Source organism: Cladophialophora immunda (assembly GCF_000835495.1).
Source record: "Cladophialophora immunda strain CBS 83496 unplaced genomic scaffold supercont1.4, whole genome shotgun sequence".
NCBI lineage: Eukaryota > Fungi > Ascomycota > Eurotiomycetes > Chaetothyriales > Herpotrichiellaceae > Cladophialophora > Cladophialophora immunda.
In genome coordinates this window covers 3,014,968-3,029,520 of record NW_015622544.1, presented here as the reverse complement: position 1 = coordinate 3,029,520, position 14,553 = coordinate 3,014,968, and the positions used below count along the sequence as shown (strand labels likewise).

General features: G+C 52.3%; 6 protein-coding genes across 7 annotated transcripts; 3 read left to right on the top strand and 3 right to left on the bottom strand.

Annotated features, from left to right (window-relative positions):
- Positions 1-519: 519 nt before the first annotated feature.
- PV07_07417 (uncharacterized protein) lies at positions 520-2,645 on the bottom strand. Its single transcript, XM_016394497.1, has one exon. It carries the CDS (start codon positions 2,429-2,431, stop codon positions 1,565-1,567), a length of 867 nt encoding a protein of 288 aa, XP_016247916.1. The 5' UTR covers positions 2,432-2,645; the 3' UTR covers positions 520-1,564.
- PV07_07418 (uncharacterized protein) lies at positions 537-1,588 on the top strand. Its single transcript, XM_016394498.1, has 3 exons — positions 537-818; positions 906-1,305; positions 1,444-1,588. Exons 1-3 carry the CDS (start codon positions 712-714, stop codon positions 1,537-1,539), a joined length of 603 nt encoding a protein of 200 aa, XP_016247917.1. The 5' UTR covers positions 537-711; the 3' UTR covers positions 1,540-1,588.
- Positions 2,646-2,695: 50 nt separating the features above from the next.
- PV07_07416 (uncharacterized protein) lies at positions 2,696-3,825 on the bottom strand. The gene is made up of 2 exons (XM_016394496.1): positions 3,577-3,825; positions 2,696-3,526 (listed from the first exon to the last, which is right to left on the bottom strand). Exons 1-2 carry the CDS (start codon positions 3,616-3,618, stop codon positions 2,786-2,788), a joined length of 783 nt encoding a protein of 260 aa, XP_016247915.1. The 5' UTR covers positions 3,619-3,825; the 3' UTR covers positions 2,696-2,785.
- A 775-nt stretch (positions 3,826-4,600) lies between these two features.
- Positions 4,601-6,677, top strand: PV07_07415 (uncharacterized protein). Its single transcript, XM_016394495.1, has 2 exons — positions 4,601-5,421; positions 5,475-6,677. The coding sequence occupies exons 1-2, from the start codon at positions 5,202-5,204 to the stop codon at positions 5,984-5,986; spliced, it is 732 nt and encodes a 243-aa protein (XP_016247914.1). The 5' UTR covers positions 4,601-5,201; the 3' UTR covers positions 5,987-6,677.
- Positions 6,547-12,057, bottom strand: PV07_07414 (the record flags this gene model as incomplete). Of its 2 annotated transcripts, XM_016394494.1 has the most annotated exons (6): positions 6,547-7,652; positions 7,700-8,287; positions 8,451-10,231; positions 10,281-11,040; positions 11,158-11,193; positions 11,288-11,360. In XM_016394494.1, 6 exons carry the CDS (start codon positions 11,358-11,360, stop codon positions 7,633-7,635), a joined length of 3,258 nt encoding a protein of 1,085 aa, XP_016247913.1. In that variant the 3' UTR covers positions 6,547-7,632. The 2 variants fall into 2 exon arrangements, with proteins under 2 accessions (XP_016247913.1, XP_016247912.1); XM_016394493.1 differs by having other exon boundaries at positions 6,547-8,287; positions 11,288-12,057.
- A 261-nt stretch (positions 12,058-12,318) lies between these two features.
- On the top strand, positions 12,319-14,295 carry PV07_07413 (uncharacterized protein; the record flags this gene model as incomplete). The annotated part of the gene is made up of 1 exon (XM_016394492.1): positions 12,319-14,295. The coding sequence occupies one exon, from the start codon at positions 12,319-12,321 to the stop codon at positions 14,293-14,295; it is 1,977 nt and encodes a 658-aa protein (XP_016247911.1).
- Positions 14,296-14,553: the final 258 nt, after the last annotated feature.

The window sequence follows — 14,553 nt, the reverse complement described above, 5'->3', positions numbered from 1 at the left end:
TTGTTTGCGAGTAGCCTGGGTAGGCGATCTTGGTAGAATACTTGGAATATTAATCTTGATACTTACTAAGGCTGCGTGATTATCATCCACTCACCACGAGTCCAGGCGGTCGTGGGAGGAGAACGAATCAGACACTTTACCGCCGAACACGAACTCGCTCCAAGATCTGCTTACCCTTGACCAGTGCGCATCTCTCACTCTCAGTTAGCCTGCCAGATTAGTTCCATCCCTCAAGAACTCACCGGACGGTACGTTGGCTATGTCAACTAGTTACCTAATTATTAAGTTAGTTCCACCACAGTGCCTCTGTACATGACGAGTGAGGGGCCCAACTGTGCGGATTGCAAGCGAGCGCGGGTGGGTTTATTGGGGGAAATTGCCCGCCTGCCCGGGTCCCTCTTCCTCGCGTGGTAGGATGAAGAGATGGCTCCAATCGCGCCAGAGGGGCTCACACACGCCCGTCAGAGAAGGATGGATGATATAATAGAACCCTAGAACGCAGAGAGTGGAGCGAGCGAAGGGGAAGTGTTCGGGATCTTTTTAATTCAACGTCCCCATGATTTGACGGACGGACGAAAACCACATATAAACGCCATTTAGCCCCAACGCTCTTCAGACTTAGTATTAGAACCCCTCCGTCCGAGAAGAGCGGCTGGTCGACCCGAGGCACCACACGCACACAGCGACTCCAGATCAGATCATCGTTCCACAATGGCCTCTGCAACTCAAGTCAAGTCTCTAAGGGAGATGCTCGGCGCTCCGCCTGCCACGGCCACCCCGAGCGACAGCACGCTGATCATCATCGATGCGCAGAACGAGTGAGCTTGAACAATCACTGCAACCCATCGGCCCTCTCCCTAACACCTCGTCTCCTTCCCCTGTGTCTGAACCTGACTGTGGCTCAGGTACGCCCAGGGAAACCTCAAGACCGTCAACGTCGACCAGACGCGCAAGGCCATTGCCTCGCTGCTGGAGAAGTACCGTGCCGCCGGGGACGGGAAAAACATCGTCCACGTCGTCCACAAGACTCCGGAGGGCGCCCCGGTCTTCACCCCCAATACCCCGCTGGCCGAGGAATTCGACGAGTTGAAGGCCCGTCCGGGCGAGAAGGTGATCCAGAAGGAGGCCATTTCGAGCTTCTCCGGCACGGATCTGCACGAGTACCTGACCAGTCTGGGGGAGAGGGGCAAGAAGACCGTCATGACCGGTTACATGGCACATGTCTGTGTGAGCACCACCGCGCGAGCAGGCAATGACTTGGGGTACAACGTCGTCTTGGCCAGTGATGCCATTGGGGATCGAGATGTAAGTCGTTCATGCGCACCCCAGCCCCTTCGCCAGTGTTCGAAGAAGACAATGGCTCGGTCTACTCGCGCTTCCATGGAACTTCACCACAAAATCCCCTCAGACCAAGACCATCTCTGACCGCTTGTTACCTCGTAGATTCCCGGGTTTGGCGGAGCCGAGGTCACCGAGGCAGTATTGAAGGAATTAAACGATGCCTTTGGGACAGTCATCCAAAGCGCAGAGATCAAGTAGGTCGGGAATAAATGGATAGAAATTCTCATGAAACTTGCACACGCTCATCCATGTCATCGGTTCTGCGCCACCAGATCACGGAGCCATGGAACGGGAAGTTTTTGAGGTCCAACTCGGGCAGGACGGCGTGCTCATGGCTCTTTTTGAACTGGGTCTTCGCTTCAGAGCTTGCATCTGAATCCCTGCCGCCTTGAAGTGAGTGGTCGAAAGATCTGTGCAACCACATCCATGGAGCGCGAGCTATAATCTGGCTCTCAACCTCTTGTTCCGCGGCCGGGGAGTAGACGAACGAATTCCGGTCAAGCAGTTCAAATCCCCGTGGATGATCAATTTTCGCGACATCTATGCTGGCCAGGAAAAGGGTATCGAGCTCATTGTAATACGGCTCCTGGGCATAAGCTCGGACCACATGTCCCTGCACTCGTTCTATCGTCTGGACCACGGTACGGAAAGCCGCCAGTTGGAAATAGGCCGACTCGTGTCTGTCCACCCAGTGAACCGCATCACCGCAGAAGCTGCCTGTCCCGAACACGGCGCAGTTAGAGATGGAACATCCAGAAGTCAAGACTTTGTCCGTCAGCATTTGTTCAAGCTTTCTGCAAAGGTCCGTTTCTAGCCATCTCGCCTGAATCCCAGCGAACTGCGCCCTCATAGTCTCAAGTGTCAATCCTTTCGCGGCCGGCATTGGAAGTGGGAGCGATGGGAGGCGCTCTACGAGAGTAGCGGAGCCCGTCAACCCATTCGGGGCCTGCTCTGACTCGTTCGCGGTCTGGTTCAGCCCGATCCTCAGCGGCGTGGAAGAGCTGGATGTGACCCTCGTCCAGCCATCATGGTCCACGATCTCCCTCCTCTTGCTGTGAAGGTTCTTTTTCTTGCGGCTTGTATGAGGCATTTCGTGAGCCAAGTCCGTGAACTCAACCTCAAGGGGGGAGTCTGAAGGGGTGGCTTGGTGGGCAGCAAAGCGCCAGGCGGGGATCGCGCCGAGAGTGAAGGGTGCGGCGGTCTAAAGGGTGCTGCATACGGGTCGTTGACTGCGAACACCACGCATGCATGTCAAGGCGATTTGGCCTTGTTCGAGGAATTTGTCTGCAGCAGCAGAACATATCTACGTCGGGGACAGAGATAATTAATACTTGGGCCACAAATTGTGACATTACGAAGTGTGATGCCGAAGATCAACCGGCAAGGCTCAGAAGTGCAGGAATGAGGACGTTTTATTGTTCAAACCACCTGTTCTCCCACAATCTCACAACCACTGCTTGTTACCGTGGTGAGACACAAAAGAGCCACCGTTTTCTTCGGCGTTGAAATCATGTATCACCTTCAGGCAGGCTTCGGCTGATTCTCGTGGAGTCAGAGGACCTTTCCACCCCGGAGCGTTCTTCCTGAATTCTGCGATCACTGGGGGCTCTTCTTCTCCCTCCGGCCAGGTTGCCACCACTCCGGGTGACAGTGCAAAGAACAAAATGCCTTCCTTCTTGTATTTTGCGTTATATTTGAAGACCGCCATATTCGCCGCAGCCTTGCTGATGGTGTAAGGGCCATCGGCAAAGACCCCGGAGTTGACGAGATCCGGATCCGCCATTCCACTGGAGATGAGAACGACTTTCTTTGCAGATCCCTTCTTGATGAGCGGAAGGAAGACGTTGATGACGTGGATCACTCCCACGACATTGACGTTGAAAGAGTCGACCAGCCCCTTGTCCAGGACGTCGGGTGCATCTTCGAAGTCGTCCAGACCCTTGCCCTGAGTTGTTGTGTCGATGAGGGCGGCATTGTTGATCAAGTAGTCCAGCGAACCACCGGTAATTTGAGCCACTTTTTCTCTGGCGGTCAACAGCGACTTGTGGTCGGCGACTTCGGCCTGGATCATGGTGACATTCTTGAGGCCATCGGCAGCGACAGACTTGTCTGCGGCAGCTTTGTCGCGGACAATCCCGATGATGGTATTCTCTGGATTTTGGGCCAGATACTTCACGAAACCGTACTACAGAAGAGTTAGTAGATCGTGATTGAATGTTCTGGTTTCTGACTTACTCCAAGGCCACGATTGGCGCCTGTCACCAAGTAGGATGGCATATTGATATCGGAGATTTCGCGAGCAATTTGTTCCTTGGTGTCTGTTCTTGTGAGAGACGTGGTATAAAGGAGATATTGTTGAAATTGCCGATTGATGGATTGCTGTGCACCACGACATCCTTCGGTCGAGTCAGCACATTATATAGACAGGTTCACACACTCGAAGTTTCTATCGGCATGGTTTATTTGTAATCCATGATGCATTTACATCATTCAGTTTGAAAGCTGCACGGCGATGCTCGGTGTTGAGCTCGTCCGGAGGCATTCAAACTGGCTTACTTGAGCCATATCCAAGCCGACGAGGAGAAGCGGACTAAAAGACAGGGTAGACGACGGACTGAACTCCATGGACACTCAGAAACCCAAGTTCACAGACTATACCAGAGCAGTTTCTTGATCATCAAGGTGGATGTTGAAGGCGAGGCTGAAGGGAGTGGTCACGAAGAGCATGGTAGCCTTATCAGAGCGAATGGACGAGATTCCAGAGATGCAGCCCAGAACAGGCCAAATGCAGCAAGGCCGGACTTGGACTCGGCAGCAGCTAACCAAGTCGGCGGTAGCAAGGGCAAGGAACATTTGGCTACACAAAGGGATCGATTGACGTGCCGAACCACGGCTTCAGGCCGGCCATTTCAGCACACCTGGTCGAGAGTAAGACCTAAGAAAAGCTGTTTCCGCCTTCCGGACGGAGTGGTGGCGTGGCGCACTTCTCAAGTGGTGACGGGTGTTGTTTCTCTCCTGACTTGCACAGTGATGCGCAATCTGTGCAGCCGCCGGGAAATGTGTGGTGTTGAGATAAGGCGACATTCTCTACTCGTACCTGCTTAGGAGGAGGGGAGACTCCGAAAGTGCTTGACTTGCTTGACTTGGTGGGCGGGGAAGGGCAACACCGCAGTGTGAGCGAGAGACAGTAAGTGAGGTGGACGGTGGACGGTGGACCAACACCTGCATCTCCCACACCCTTGTCACATCTCGGCGCTTAGCAAGTTGATTTCTATCCAGCTCCAGCCAGCAGCCATCCAGCTCTGTCCACCACCTGCCCACCCCGTCCTCCGCTGGCCAATTGATGTCCACCGACGGGCATTTACCACTTGGTGCTGTCTGGTGCCTTGCGTCGAATCAGATCCGCTATCACAGCTGCGCCAGACCTGTCAACCCTGCTCTTTGCCTTTCACACTCTCCGAAAAGTGCCACCCGCCCTCACAAACCACTCACGGTGCGCCATACACCCAGTGCTCACGTCCCAAGAGCCCAGTCACGGCGTTTCCACGCTTCATTTCTGGGCGGTTGCCCGTCTGGCCTAATCATGCCCTGCATTACCCCATCCCACCTGGCCACAGGGGAAAAGACCTTAATAACAATCCGATGCGCTCGTTATCATGGCTCCTCGAGGGTCTTCCATCTCGACAGAAGCTCCCCACCTGCGACCTCGTTGGCCCTGCCTCTCAAGACCTCCCTCGACCACATCGGCCACCAAGTCAGCAACACTTGAAGAACACTTGACTGTGCCATCTTCGTCTCGACACAGTCGAAACCGCAGTCCTAGGAAGTAAGCCGACACCAAAGAGACGGATTTTGCCAGGATGCCGTGCACATCGACCTCGAGAATGGCACTCGTCCTCTTCTCGCTTCTCAGCCTCGTCTCCGCGCACACAGTCATCACGTACCCCGGGTGGAGGGGTGACAACCTACGGTCGAATGGTACGACAGTAGAGACACATGGGCTGGGGCAATATGCAATTGGAGATTCCGCGGCAGAACAGGACTATCTTTACCCATATGGAATGCAATGGATGTATCCTTGTATGTGTTTCCTGACAATTTCCGTCTTTCACCGACCTGACTGACTCTTGCAGGCGGCGGCATGCCCACCTCGCAAAATCGTACCAAATGGCCGCTAAAAGGCGGTGCAGTCGCATTCCAACCGGGTTGGTTCCAAGGCCACGGCACAGCCTTCATCTACATCAATCTTGGTCTCGGGACAACCCCTCAAAATATGTCCAATGTCATGCTCAACGGAGTTCAAATCATTGGGCCCAGCAAAGATCCATACCCAGGAAGTTTCTGCTTCCCCCAAGTTCCTCTCCCTGCCAACCTCACAGTCAACGTCGGAGATAATGCCACAATCCAGCTCATCGAGACTGCAGTCCATGGCGCCGCACTGTACAACTGTGTCGACATCACCTTTGCGGAACCCGAAGATGTCCCAGAAGTCAATGCCAGCAACTGCTTCAACTCGAGTCAGATCACGAGCGACCTGATCTTTACAACTTCTTCTTTGACATCTGACTCAATAGAATTATCAAGCAGCAGGTATGGCTATTTGAGCACTGCACTGGCTGTAGCTCTTGGCCTGCTATTACTGTAACTATGAGAAAGTTGAGCAAAATATACGCGCCTTGACGAACGGGTTCGGGTGGTATTGACCAGTTGGCTTCTTGCTTCGACAGAACCACCCACATTGGGACAAAGCCCTACCTCTCTACCTCTCTCCTACAGCACTGGAGTTGATATGAAAGGTCAATCCCACGTTCGCTCAAGTCGCGACCTCGGCTTCAAGGCTGACGCCATCCAAAGCTGCCACAGCAGACGAGTAAAGCGATGCCATTTCCTACATCTTAGCGCGCATTTACAGCGGCCGGGGAGGTGGAGATTATTGGATCCGACACCTAGGATAGCGGAACACCGGCGTATAGAAGCAGCGGAGGAGTTCGGTTTCTTGGTGGTCACGACGAAACGAAACCATATCCCGCTTCGCGTCATTGGGACGCACCAACTTCTGTAAAGGAAAGTCAAAGCATGTTATTTTGGATGTCCAGATGTGTCGAAAAAGGATCAAGTTTGGGAACTGGTTGTGTCTGAACTTTTCAAGGTCTTCTGTCCGCCTGCTGTGGGGGAAAGATCAACGCATTGCACAAAGCAAGCAACATGAAGACTCTTTAATACCCTGTAGAGTTACTTCTCAATTTCAGGGCTCATGATTTGATGAAGCCAGTACGAATGGAATCAAGCATGTAGCCACCTACAAACGCAGAATTTCCCGTCGATAACTCCATCGCTCAGGGCCACAGGCGAGCATCACTGTTTTGTTTCCCCTGCCCAGTTGTGAATATCTCATACACACACAAACGACAGCAGCCTTGTGCCCCTTCGTTGGTGTTGTTCACTGACCGTGCCATCTTCTCCATTATCCACGGTCCCCAGTGCCACAACCCTCTGCAACACCCTGTCGATCGAGATCTTGCTGCGTCTCGTCGGCTTCTACTCCAACAACAATCCCATGGACGACGCCTAACTGTCTCTGTCACGCCCATTCAAGAGTTCCGGAGATACCCATCAAACTCTCTCAAGTCGTCCAGAATATCACTGGCGGTCTTCTCTTCTTTGGTAGGCACTGCTGATGGCTGTTTCGGTTCTGGAGTGCTCCGTTCATTGCTCTCCACAGCACTGCTCGGGTCTGGCTTGCGCTTCAACTCGTCATTGTCTGACTTTCCTGCCACGGTGGAAGCTGGGTTCATTTGTACGACAGTGCGACTGTCGTCTCCAAATTGACCTCTGCGGAGTGGCTCGGTGTGCAATACATCTCTGCTGTGGGCACCTTGGGGTTGGTATTCGTGCAGGAATCTCGTTCTGCCGTTGTTCATGGCCACCACAGCTTCTTCTTTGATTGACAACGCCTGAGAGTTTCCTTGAGGCTCACACTGAGCGCTTGAAGATAGCCCAGAGTCGATTCCGGAAGGTCCGCTTCGCTGCCGGCTCGGCGATGATTGCGACGTGAGCGAGTATAGACGCTCGTCATCAGCGACAAAACCTCCCTCAGCAAAGTCTTTCCAACCTCTCCGGAGCTCGCCCTGCTTTTGTGGAGATAATGAATCGGTCTTGAAAATCCCCTGTGATGCCGGGTTGCGAGCTCCGCTCCCTCGGTCTCCGGCCTTCGAGAGTGCCGGGCGCGTCGGAGGCGAAAAATTCATGCAAGGGCCCGAAGCTGAGATACGGCGTGGACCGACACCGCTTCTACTCGCGAGAGGGATACCCTGTAGAGGTAAGCAAGATGCGCTGCCGTTATGGGTGAGCTTCTGACCATTCGTCTGTGAACCCCATACATCCTCATATTTGTTGCCTCTCTCAGCATTCGTATCAGGCAACAATCCAACAGGCTCGCCTGCCATCGCTTCAGCTTGATTGAATTTCGTGAATGCCTCACAAGTGCAGAAGCATATTTGAGAACATAGGCCGCTGCATTCATGGCCACATCGTAGCGTCTTGTAACAGTCGTGTGTGCATTGGACGTCGTCGTGAGAGTCTTGATGACAGAGATGAGGGCAATGGTGACCGCAACGCAAGATCGTCTCGCAAGGCTGCATGCAACCCCCTTCATTATTTTCCCAGTCTACTGGATATTTCATCAAGGTTGTTCTGCCATGTCGCTTACACTGAATGGGAAGAACATCGCCCCGTCGCTTGGGATTTGCTTCGAGCATTGTGAGGACGGTGTTCCACAAGTCACTCCCATTCATGAGAATCCTAGCATTTCCAAAAAGGTAAAACCCGTATTTCGCCCGTGAAAGAGCCACACAGGTTCTGTTGACGTTGGACAAGAAGCCGATCTTGCCTTCTTCATTATTTCGGGCCAGAGACAGAATGACAATGTCGTTCTCTTCTCCTTGGTCTATGGCAAGGTCAGAGTCAAGTCACCAATGAAATCGATGGGGTTTGGAGTTTGCGTGGATTCTGAGGACAGGCCACAAGTGCCAACAATTTGCGTCTTCCTTCGAGAAGAAACAAAACAGAGACTGGCAAGAAAAAGCAGGGCTGGACGAGACTCTACTTACATGAATCGACCGTTTTCACATTGATTCTGCTGACGCTCCGAAGTTCCGGGAAGGCTTTCAACTCAACGAGAATGCGTTTGCGTTGTCCGTTGTAAAAGGTAAGTACGGTAATCTGCGAAGGGCCGATACCATTCTTGTAAAGGTAACGGTAGAACCCAGCAATAAATTTGGCCTCTTCCGGGTTATACGTCGAGAGGGACTCGTCTTTTGCCTCCCACCAGTCGTGGTCGAAGAAGAATGATGTGATCTTGCCCATACCCCAGGATTTGACCGCACGATTGACGACACTAGGATGATCCCTCAAGTGCGGGTAGAGGACGGAGATGAGTCGGCGAAATTCGGGCATCATTCGTCGCTGGTGAAGCAGCATTTTAAAAGACATGTTGTTCCGTACCAGTCTTTCAAACAGTGACACGTTCAGATAGAAAGGTTCGCCTTCTAAATCCTTGACGCTGCAGTGACCTTGAAGCTGTTGATGATCCCCAACAAGGATGAGATGCTCGAGGCTTTCCACGCATGCGACTGCGATAGGTGCTTCCAGAACCTCGGCCGCCTCTTCAATGAGGATAATCTTTGGCTTAACCGCTGACACGAGAGTCCTATATTTGCTCAAACCAGTGGTTGTCATGCCGATAATAGAGGCTCGTTGGAGATGGATAACATCTTGTTCCCATTTGCCAACAAGATTGTCTTTAACGAGTTGGCCGTAGACCACAGCTGCCTCACGGAACTTGGCTGCAATTGCGTCTTTCGCTCGTGACTGGATAACATGGTAAACAGGACCACGCCAGGAGGACGGGATCTTCCATAAATCCGAAACCGTATCCAGCAACTTTGCAGCTCTAGTGAGATCCGCTGGTGACGGGGCCTGCACCATGAATCTGTCATGAAGTTCTTTCCATGGACCTTTGAGCAATTCGATGTCCTCCTCATCATTGACTCCAGTGGAGTCTTCGTTTTCTCTGAGCTGTTCAAATTCGAGATCGTTATCCTCAACTTCCTCGAAGCCATACTTTTCTTGGGTGTAGTTGACCACGAAGGGTACGAGCGCTTTATCCAACCATAATTGCATGGGGCCTTCTACTGCTGTGGTTGTCGAGACCCATTGAGACGCACCATCTTCGAGTGACTGGGCTTGTTGAGCGCTGATAGCCCCTAGCTTCTCGAGCACCTTGGGGCCGGAAACCTGATCCGTGGACCACGGGTCTGGCCCTGACATAGCAAAAGGTTCCAAGATCTCGGTCATGGTGATGATTTGTTTGTTGAGGAGGCTGTTCGTTTTGCCGAGCAGTCCACCTGGCATTGGCTTGAGTCGCTCGCTTTTCCGAACTGCAAACAAAGCCCGCTTCTGAACTTCGGGATTGGTAGAACGGCCTCCCAGTCGAATATAATTCGGTTCAAAAACAGAGATATGCTGCAAAAGCTGATCGAGAGCGTGATTTGTCTGGGCAGCAACGACGATAGGTGGATCCGATGCCGTCGATCGATTCGCATGCAGAATCTCAAGTGCTATTCTCGAGACATATGTCTTCCCCGTCCCTGGGGGTCCCTGGACAATGGCTAGTCGCTTGGTGAAAATCTCTTGCAAAGCCTCCCATTGCGTATCGTCTAACGAGTCAGCGGGAGGTGAAGGCCAATCTTTGGTGACATCGACTTTGGAATATTCTGGCTTCTGCGCCACAGAGGCAGCTGCGCTCAGATCGAGAGTGGGATTCTCATGAATGTAGGCAGGAGGATGGACCGAGGGAGAAAGATGGCAGATGTGATCGCACATGGGGAAACTAGGAGGTATTAGCGCATGAAGGCACAGTTTACATCCAAGGCACGTACGTCTCTTGACTTAGCTTCTGCAAGGCCTTCAATGTGTGACGGTACGCTTCAAAGTATCCTTGCTTTGCTTCGATCATGAGCCACTCTTTTTGAGGGTCGAGCTGGATTTCTTCAGGACGAGCAAAGTAGATGTCGATCTCCGGAGGTTCACACAACAAGCCAGCCAACGGCCTCGCTGCGATCACGGCCACAACCATGTCATTCAAATCTATACCCTTGGTTTTGGCTGGGATGAGTGCGACAATGCTGCCGCTGACCAGTCTTTTACTGTTGGCCCATTTGATGCGTCTTCCTGCCCGGCGCGTTGTGAATTTGATCCTGGCTGCAACTCCTCGACGGGCAAAAGTAAAACCAACAATGTGGACTTGGTCGTACACTGAAAACTTGGTAGTGTCACCCGTCGCTGGGTCCTGACGGAAGTCCTGAATAGCATCACGAAGGCAACCAACGGCGTCCTCCCTGAGTAGTGCATAGTGGGTTTTCAGGTATCTTTCCTTGCTCTTGTAAGGGCTGTCAATCTTGTTTGGCAGGAGAGTGGCTTCTCCAACTGCCAGCTCCTGCTTTGTGGGGATCTCATCCTGAGAAAGCCAGGCATCCTTGTCTGAAGTGGCCCGGATCTGTCTTTGCTTCATGTAATAGTCACGAATGTCCAAACAGAGAGTGGGATTGGGCCTGTCATCAAATGCGTTGCTCACCGCATTGTGAGTGTTTGGATAGCGGCGAGCACTTTTGAAACGTTCCGACAACTCTGTATTCATTTCTGAGGAGTCGTCAGCGCGTTCCATTCAATTAATGTAGAATGAGGAAATTTAGACTCTAGGAAAAACTGAGGCAAGGTGGTCTGTGGTGCTGGGCTCAAATATGGTCTTGAACTCACCTCCAGTCTCAGGCGGGATGAAAGTATTTTTGGTGTCTGTTTCCGTGGGGTGTCAGCCATCAGTCAGGAGAGAATGAGTAGGGGTAAGAGGTGTGAATGAACAGGCTCCGGGAATGTGGATTGGTCATACCAACTGCACTCCTCCTAGATGCATGATTCCCTGGCTCACGCCCACCGTGGGTTGACCGTCGTCTGGACGCCATGGTGCTGAAGCCTTAGAGGTGCATGAGAGGTGATGGAACCTGTGTTAGCCGCTCAGAACAGCCCAGGGGTGCAATGAAGCGATAAGTGATCTCCCAGTCAGTCCAAGGAAGAAAAGCGAACCCGAACGGCTGATGGTGGCACAGACCCAGGGGGCTGGCGTGCAATAGGGAAGACGTGCGTCAAAGAGATGCGTAGGCTGGCGCGGAGTCCGGGCGGTTCAAAGGTAAGAGGCTGTCTAAGACTTTTTCAGTACCTGGATATTCCATATCATGCGATACTTCACGGAGGGAGCTTTCATGCTAGTGGTTTGACGAAAGTACCAACCCAGACATCAAACTAAAGAGGCTTGTCTCGAATCCCGATAGCTGGCAGCAGGGAAGTGTTCCAGGTGGTAGTCTATCCTTCCTGCTTTGGCCGTGGTGCTGATTGGAATATTGTCTTTCGGAACGACAAATAAAGTCGATCTAGGCATACAAGCTGTCCGCTTCCTGGACACAAAGTAGTAAATATCAAGTTAGAATCTGCACTGGGTTGGTGTTGAATGCCAAAAACGAGTCTGAGCACTGGTGCTGTACTTCCGTCAGATAGAATGAGAGTCAGCCTCGAACTCTAGAAAGGCACAGTTATTGATGTAGAACTGTCAAAACATGATGATAGTCAACGACAAGAGATTATGAAAGGGAAGACAGGTATGAAGGCTTTCTGATAGACAACTGTTTGCTTAGACAAACCCGGATCGGAGAATTATATACTCCGAAGACGCTAGACCTGGGACGGGATAGTGCAATAGAGAGCCGCAACCTTAGGGTCTGTCACTGTCTGGGAATAACTCTCACAACAGACGATCCCAAGATCGTTTCCTCTCGATCTATGCACTTCAGCAATTTGTATATAAAGGCAGTAGCCAGCAGTACCTCGCCATTCCATACTGCCACCTCCAGGCTATGAGTCAGCATAATGCCAGCATTCGATGAAGATGACGACCGATCTCAGGATGGCAGTTTCGACAACGACAACGATGAGACAATGCAAGATCTGGATGATGCGGATGCGGATGCGGACGGCGATGGAGACGTGGATCAAGATGTGGACGGCGACGGCGACGGCGACGCAGATTTAGATGGGGACGCTGACGGTGACGGTGACGCTGAGGCTGAGGCCGAGGCTGAGGGCGATGGCGACGGCGATGAAGATGAAGATGCGGAAAGCCAGTCTGAGCAATCCGACAATGAGGACGCCTCTGGAGAACAGAATGCAACACAAGAAGGCACTCAACCGGCTTCGTCTACGCAAGTCGACTCCTCGCGAGCAGCAGCAGCAGAATCGAATATCTCCCCCGAATATCTCGAAGCGTCTACGTATGATATCGTCCCAACCATCGCCGCTCCTCACAGCACATCTATCAATGCTGTCACCACTACTGCAGATATGCGATGGGTTTTTACCGGGGGCTCGGATGGTTATATTCGCAAATTCAACTGGGTTGATTCGGTCAACTTCAAGCTTGCTCTTACGGTGGCTCAACGGCACCCCTTCGTCGACAGTGTGGTAAAAGCGGGAGTTCTGATGACTTATTGGGAGAACTGGGACGCTAGACCAAACACCACGCAAACCCTATCTCCTGTATACTCCCTCGCTTGCCATAGTCAAGGATTGTGGCTACTATCCGGTACTGCATCGGGTCCCATTAGACTGCAATCAACCAGGCACGACGAAGGCAGAGAGATCGCCTTGTTGCAGAAACACACGTCCGCAGTCTCAGTTCTTACAATTTCCTCCGACGAGAAAAGTTTACTGTCCGGAAGTTGGGATAAGACAGTCTTAGACTGGGATCTCAACACGGGTCAGGTACGGACCACGTTCGCCGCCAGTACCAGCCAGATATCTTCCATCGAAGCTCGCCCACTATCGTCGGTGCCTGTTCCAGTCGAATCAGGAGAGGTCGTGGTGACCAATGGAACGTTCTCGTCCAACGATGGTAAACCACTGACCAATGGTGTCAAGAATGAGCCTCCGGATCGCAATACTCAAGATCATCCCACAGTTGCTACTCCAGATTCTCTGTTTGGCGATGATGACGACGACCTCTTTGGAGGCGGAGCAGGGGGAGTAATGGGCAATGGTAGTGACCTGAACGGCGCCTTCGGCGAAGAGGACGATGAGATGTCTCGCGCAATGGCAAATGGTCCGCAACCAGAAGAACTAGTCGATCATCCGATGCTAGACTCTTCAGATCCCGCTGCTCAAGAACCCACAGCTCCGGCTCAAGACGACTCAAATGTCCCAGAAACTGCCCCCGAAGTTGCCAATGGCGTGCAGAGCGCTGTTGAGCAGACGTTCGTCAACGGCTTGCCACATGCAGAGGACCTCGAAAAGCAGGACGACAACCAGAACGAGTTTCAGGATAGTGAAGCCCCGATTACATCTGACTCTACTTTCCTTGCGACGTCTATTGACGGGGCAATCCGTGTCTGGGATCGAAGGCAGTCCAAACCAGTCGCGCGCATTCTATCACGTAACACTCCTCCTTGGTGTCTGAGCGCCTGTTGGTCTCCGGACGGCAACTTCATCTACGCAGGACGGCGAAACAACACTGTCGAAGAATATGACCTACGCAAGGGGCTTAAAGGGCCCGAACGAGTTTTTCGATTTCCGAATGGCAGTGGTGCAGTCACATCAGTCAAGGCCATGCCGAATGGACGCCATCTAATATGCGCTTCCTATGATATATTAAGATTGTATGATCTAAAGGAGTCACAGTCTCAACGATCAACAGTCCCGTTCTTGATCGTGCCCGGCCATCGGACTGGAGTCGTGTCACACCTGTACCTCGATCCAGCTTGTCGCTTCATGCTGTCTGCTGGAGGTAACCGGGGCTGGGAAGGTGCTTCAACCGAGGTGCTCCTGGGCTATGAAATAACTCCTGGCCGATAACCACTATTGAGAGATAATGCCTCTGGCCCGGGTTCAAGTCAGAGGCTGGGGCAGTCTTTCCTTTCTTTGTTAACCCCAAACAATGAGGTGGCAGATTGAGACAATGGAATTCCTGCTACTGAAAAAGCACATCGATTCCATCGATTGTCAACAAAGATCTGGTCGGCTATTGAAAGACTAGACAGTGGTGTCTTCGACAAAGACGATGAGGAGATTGAGCAGTGCTGTCTCTGCGCTGCGCAGTATTACCTAGTGTCT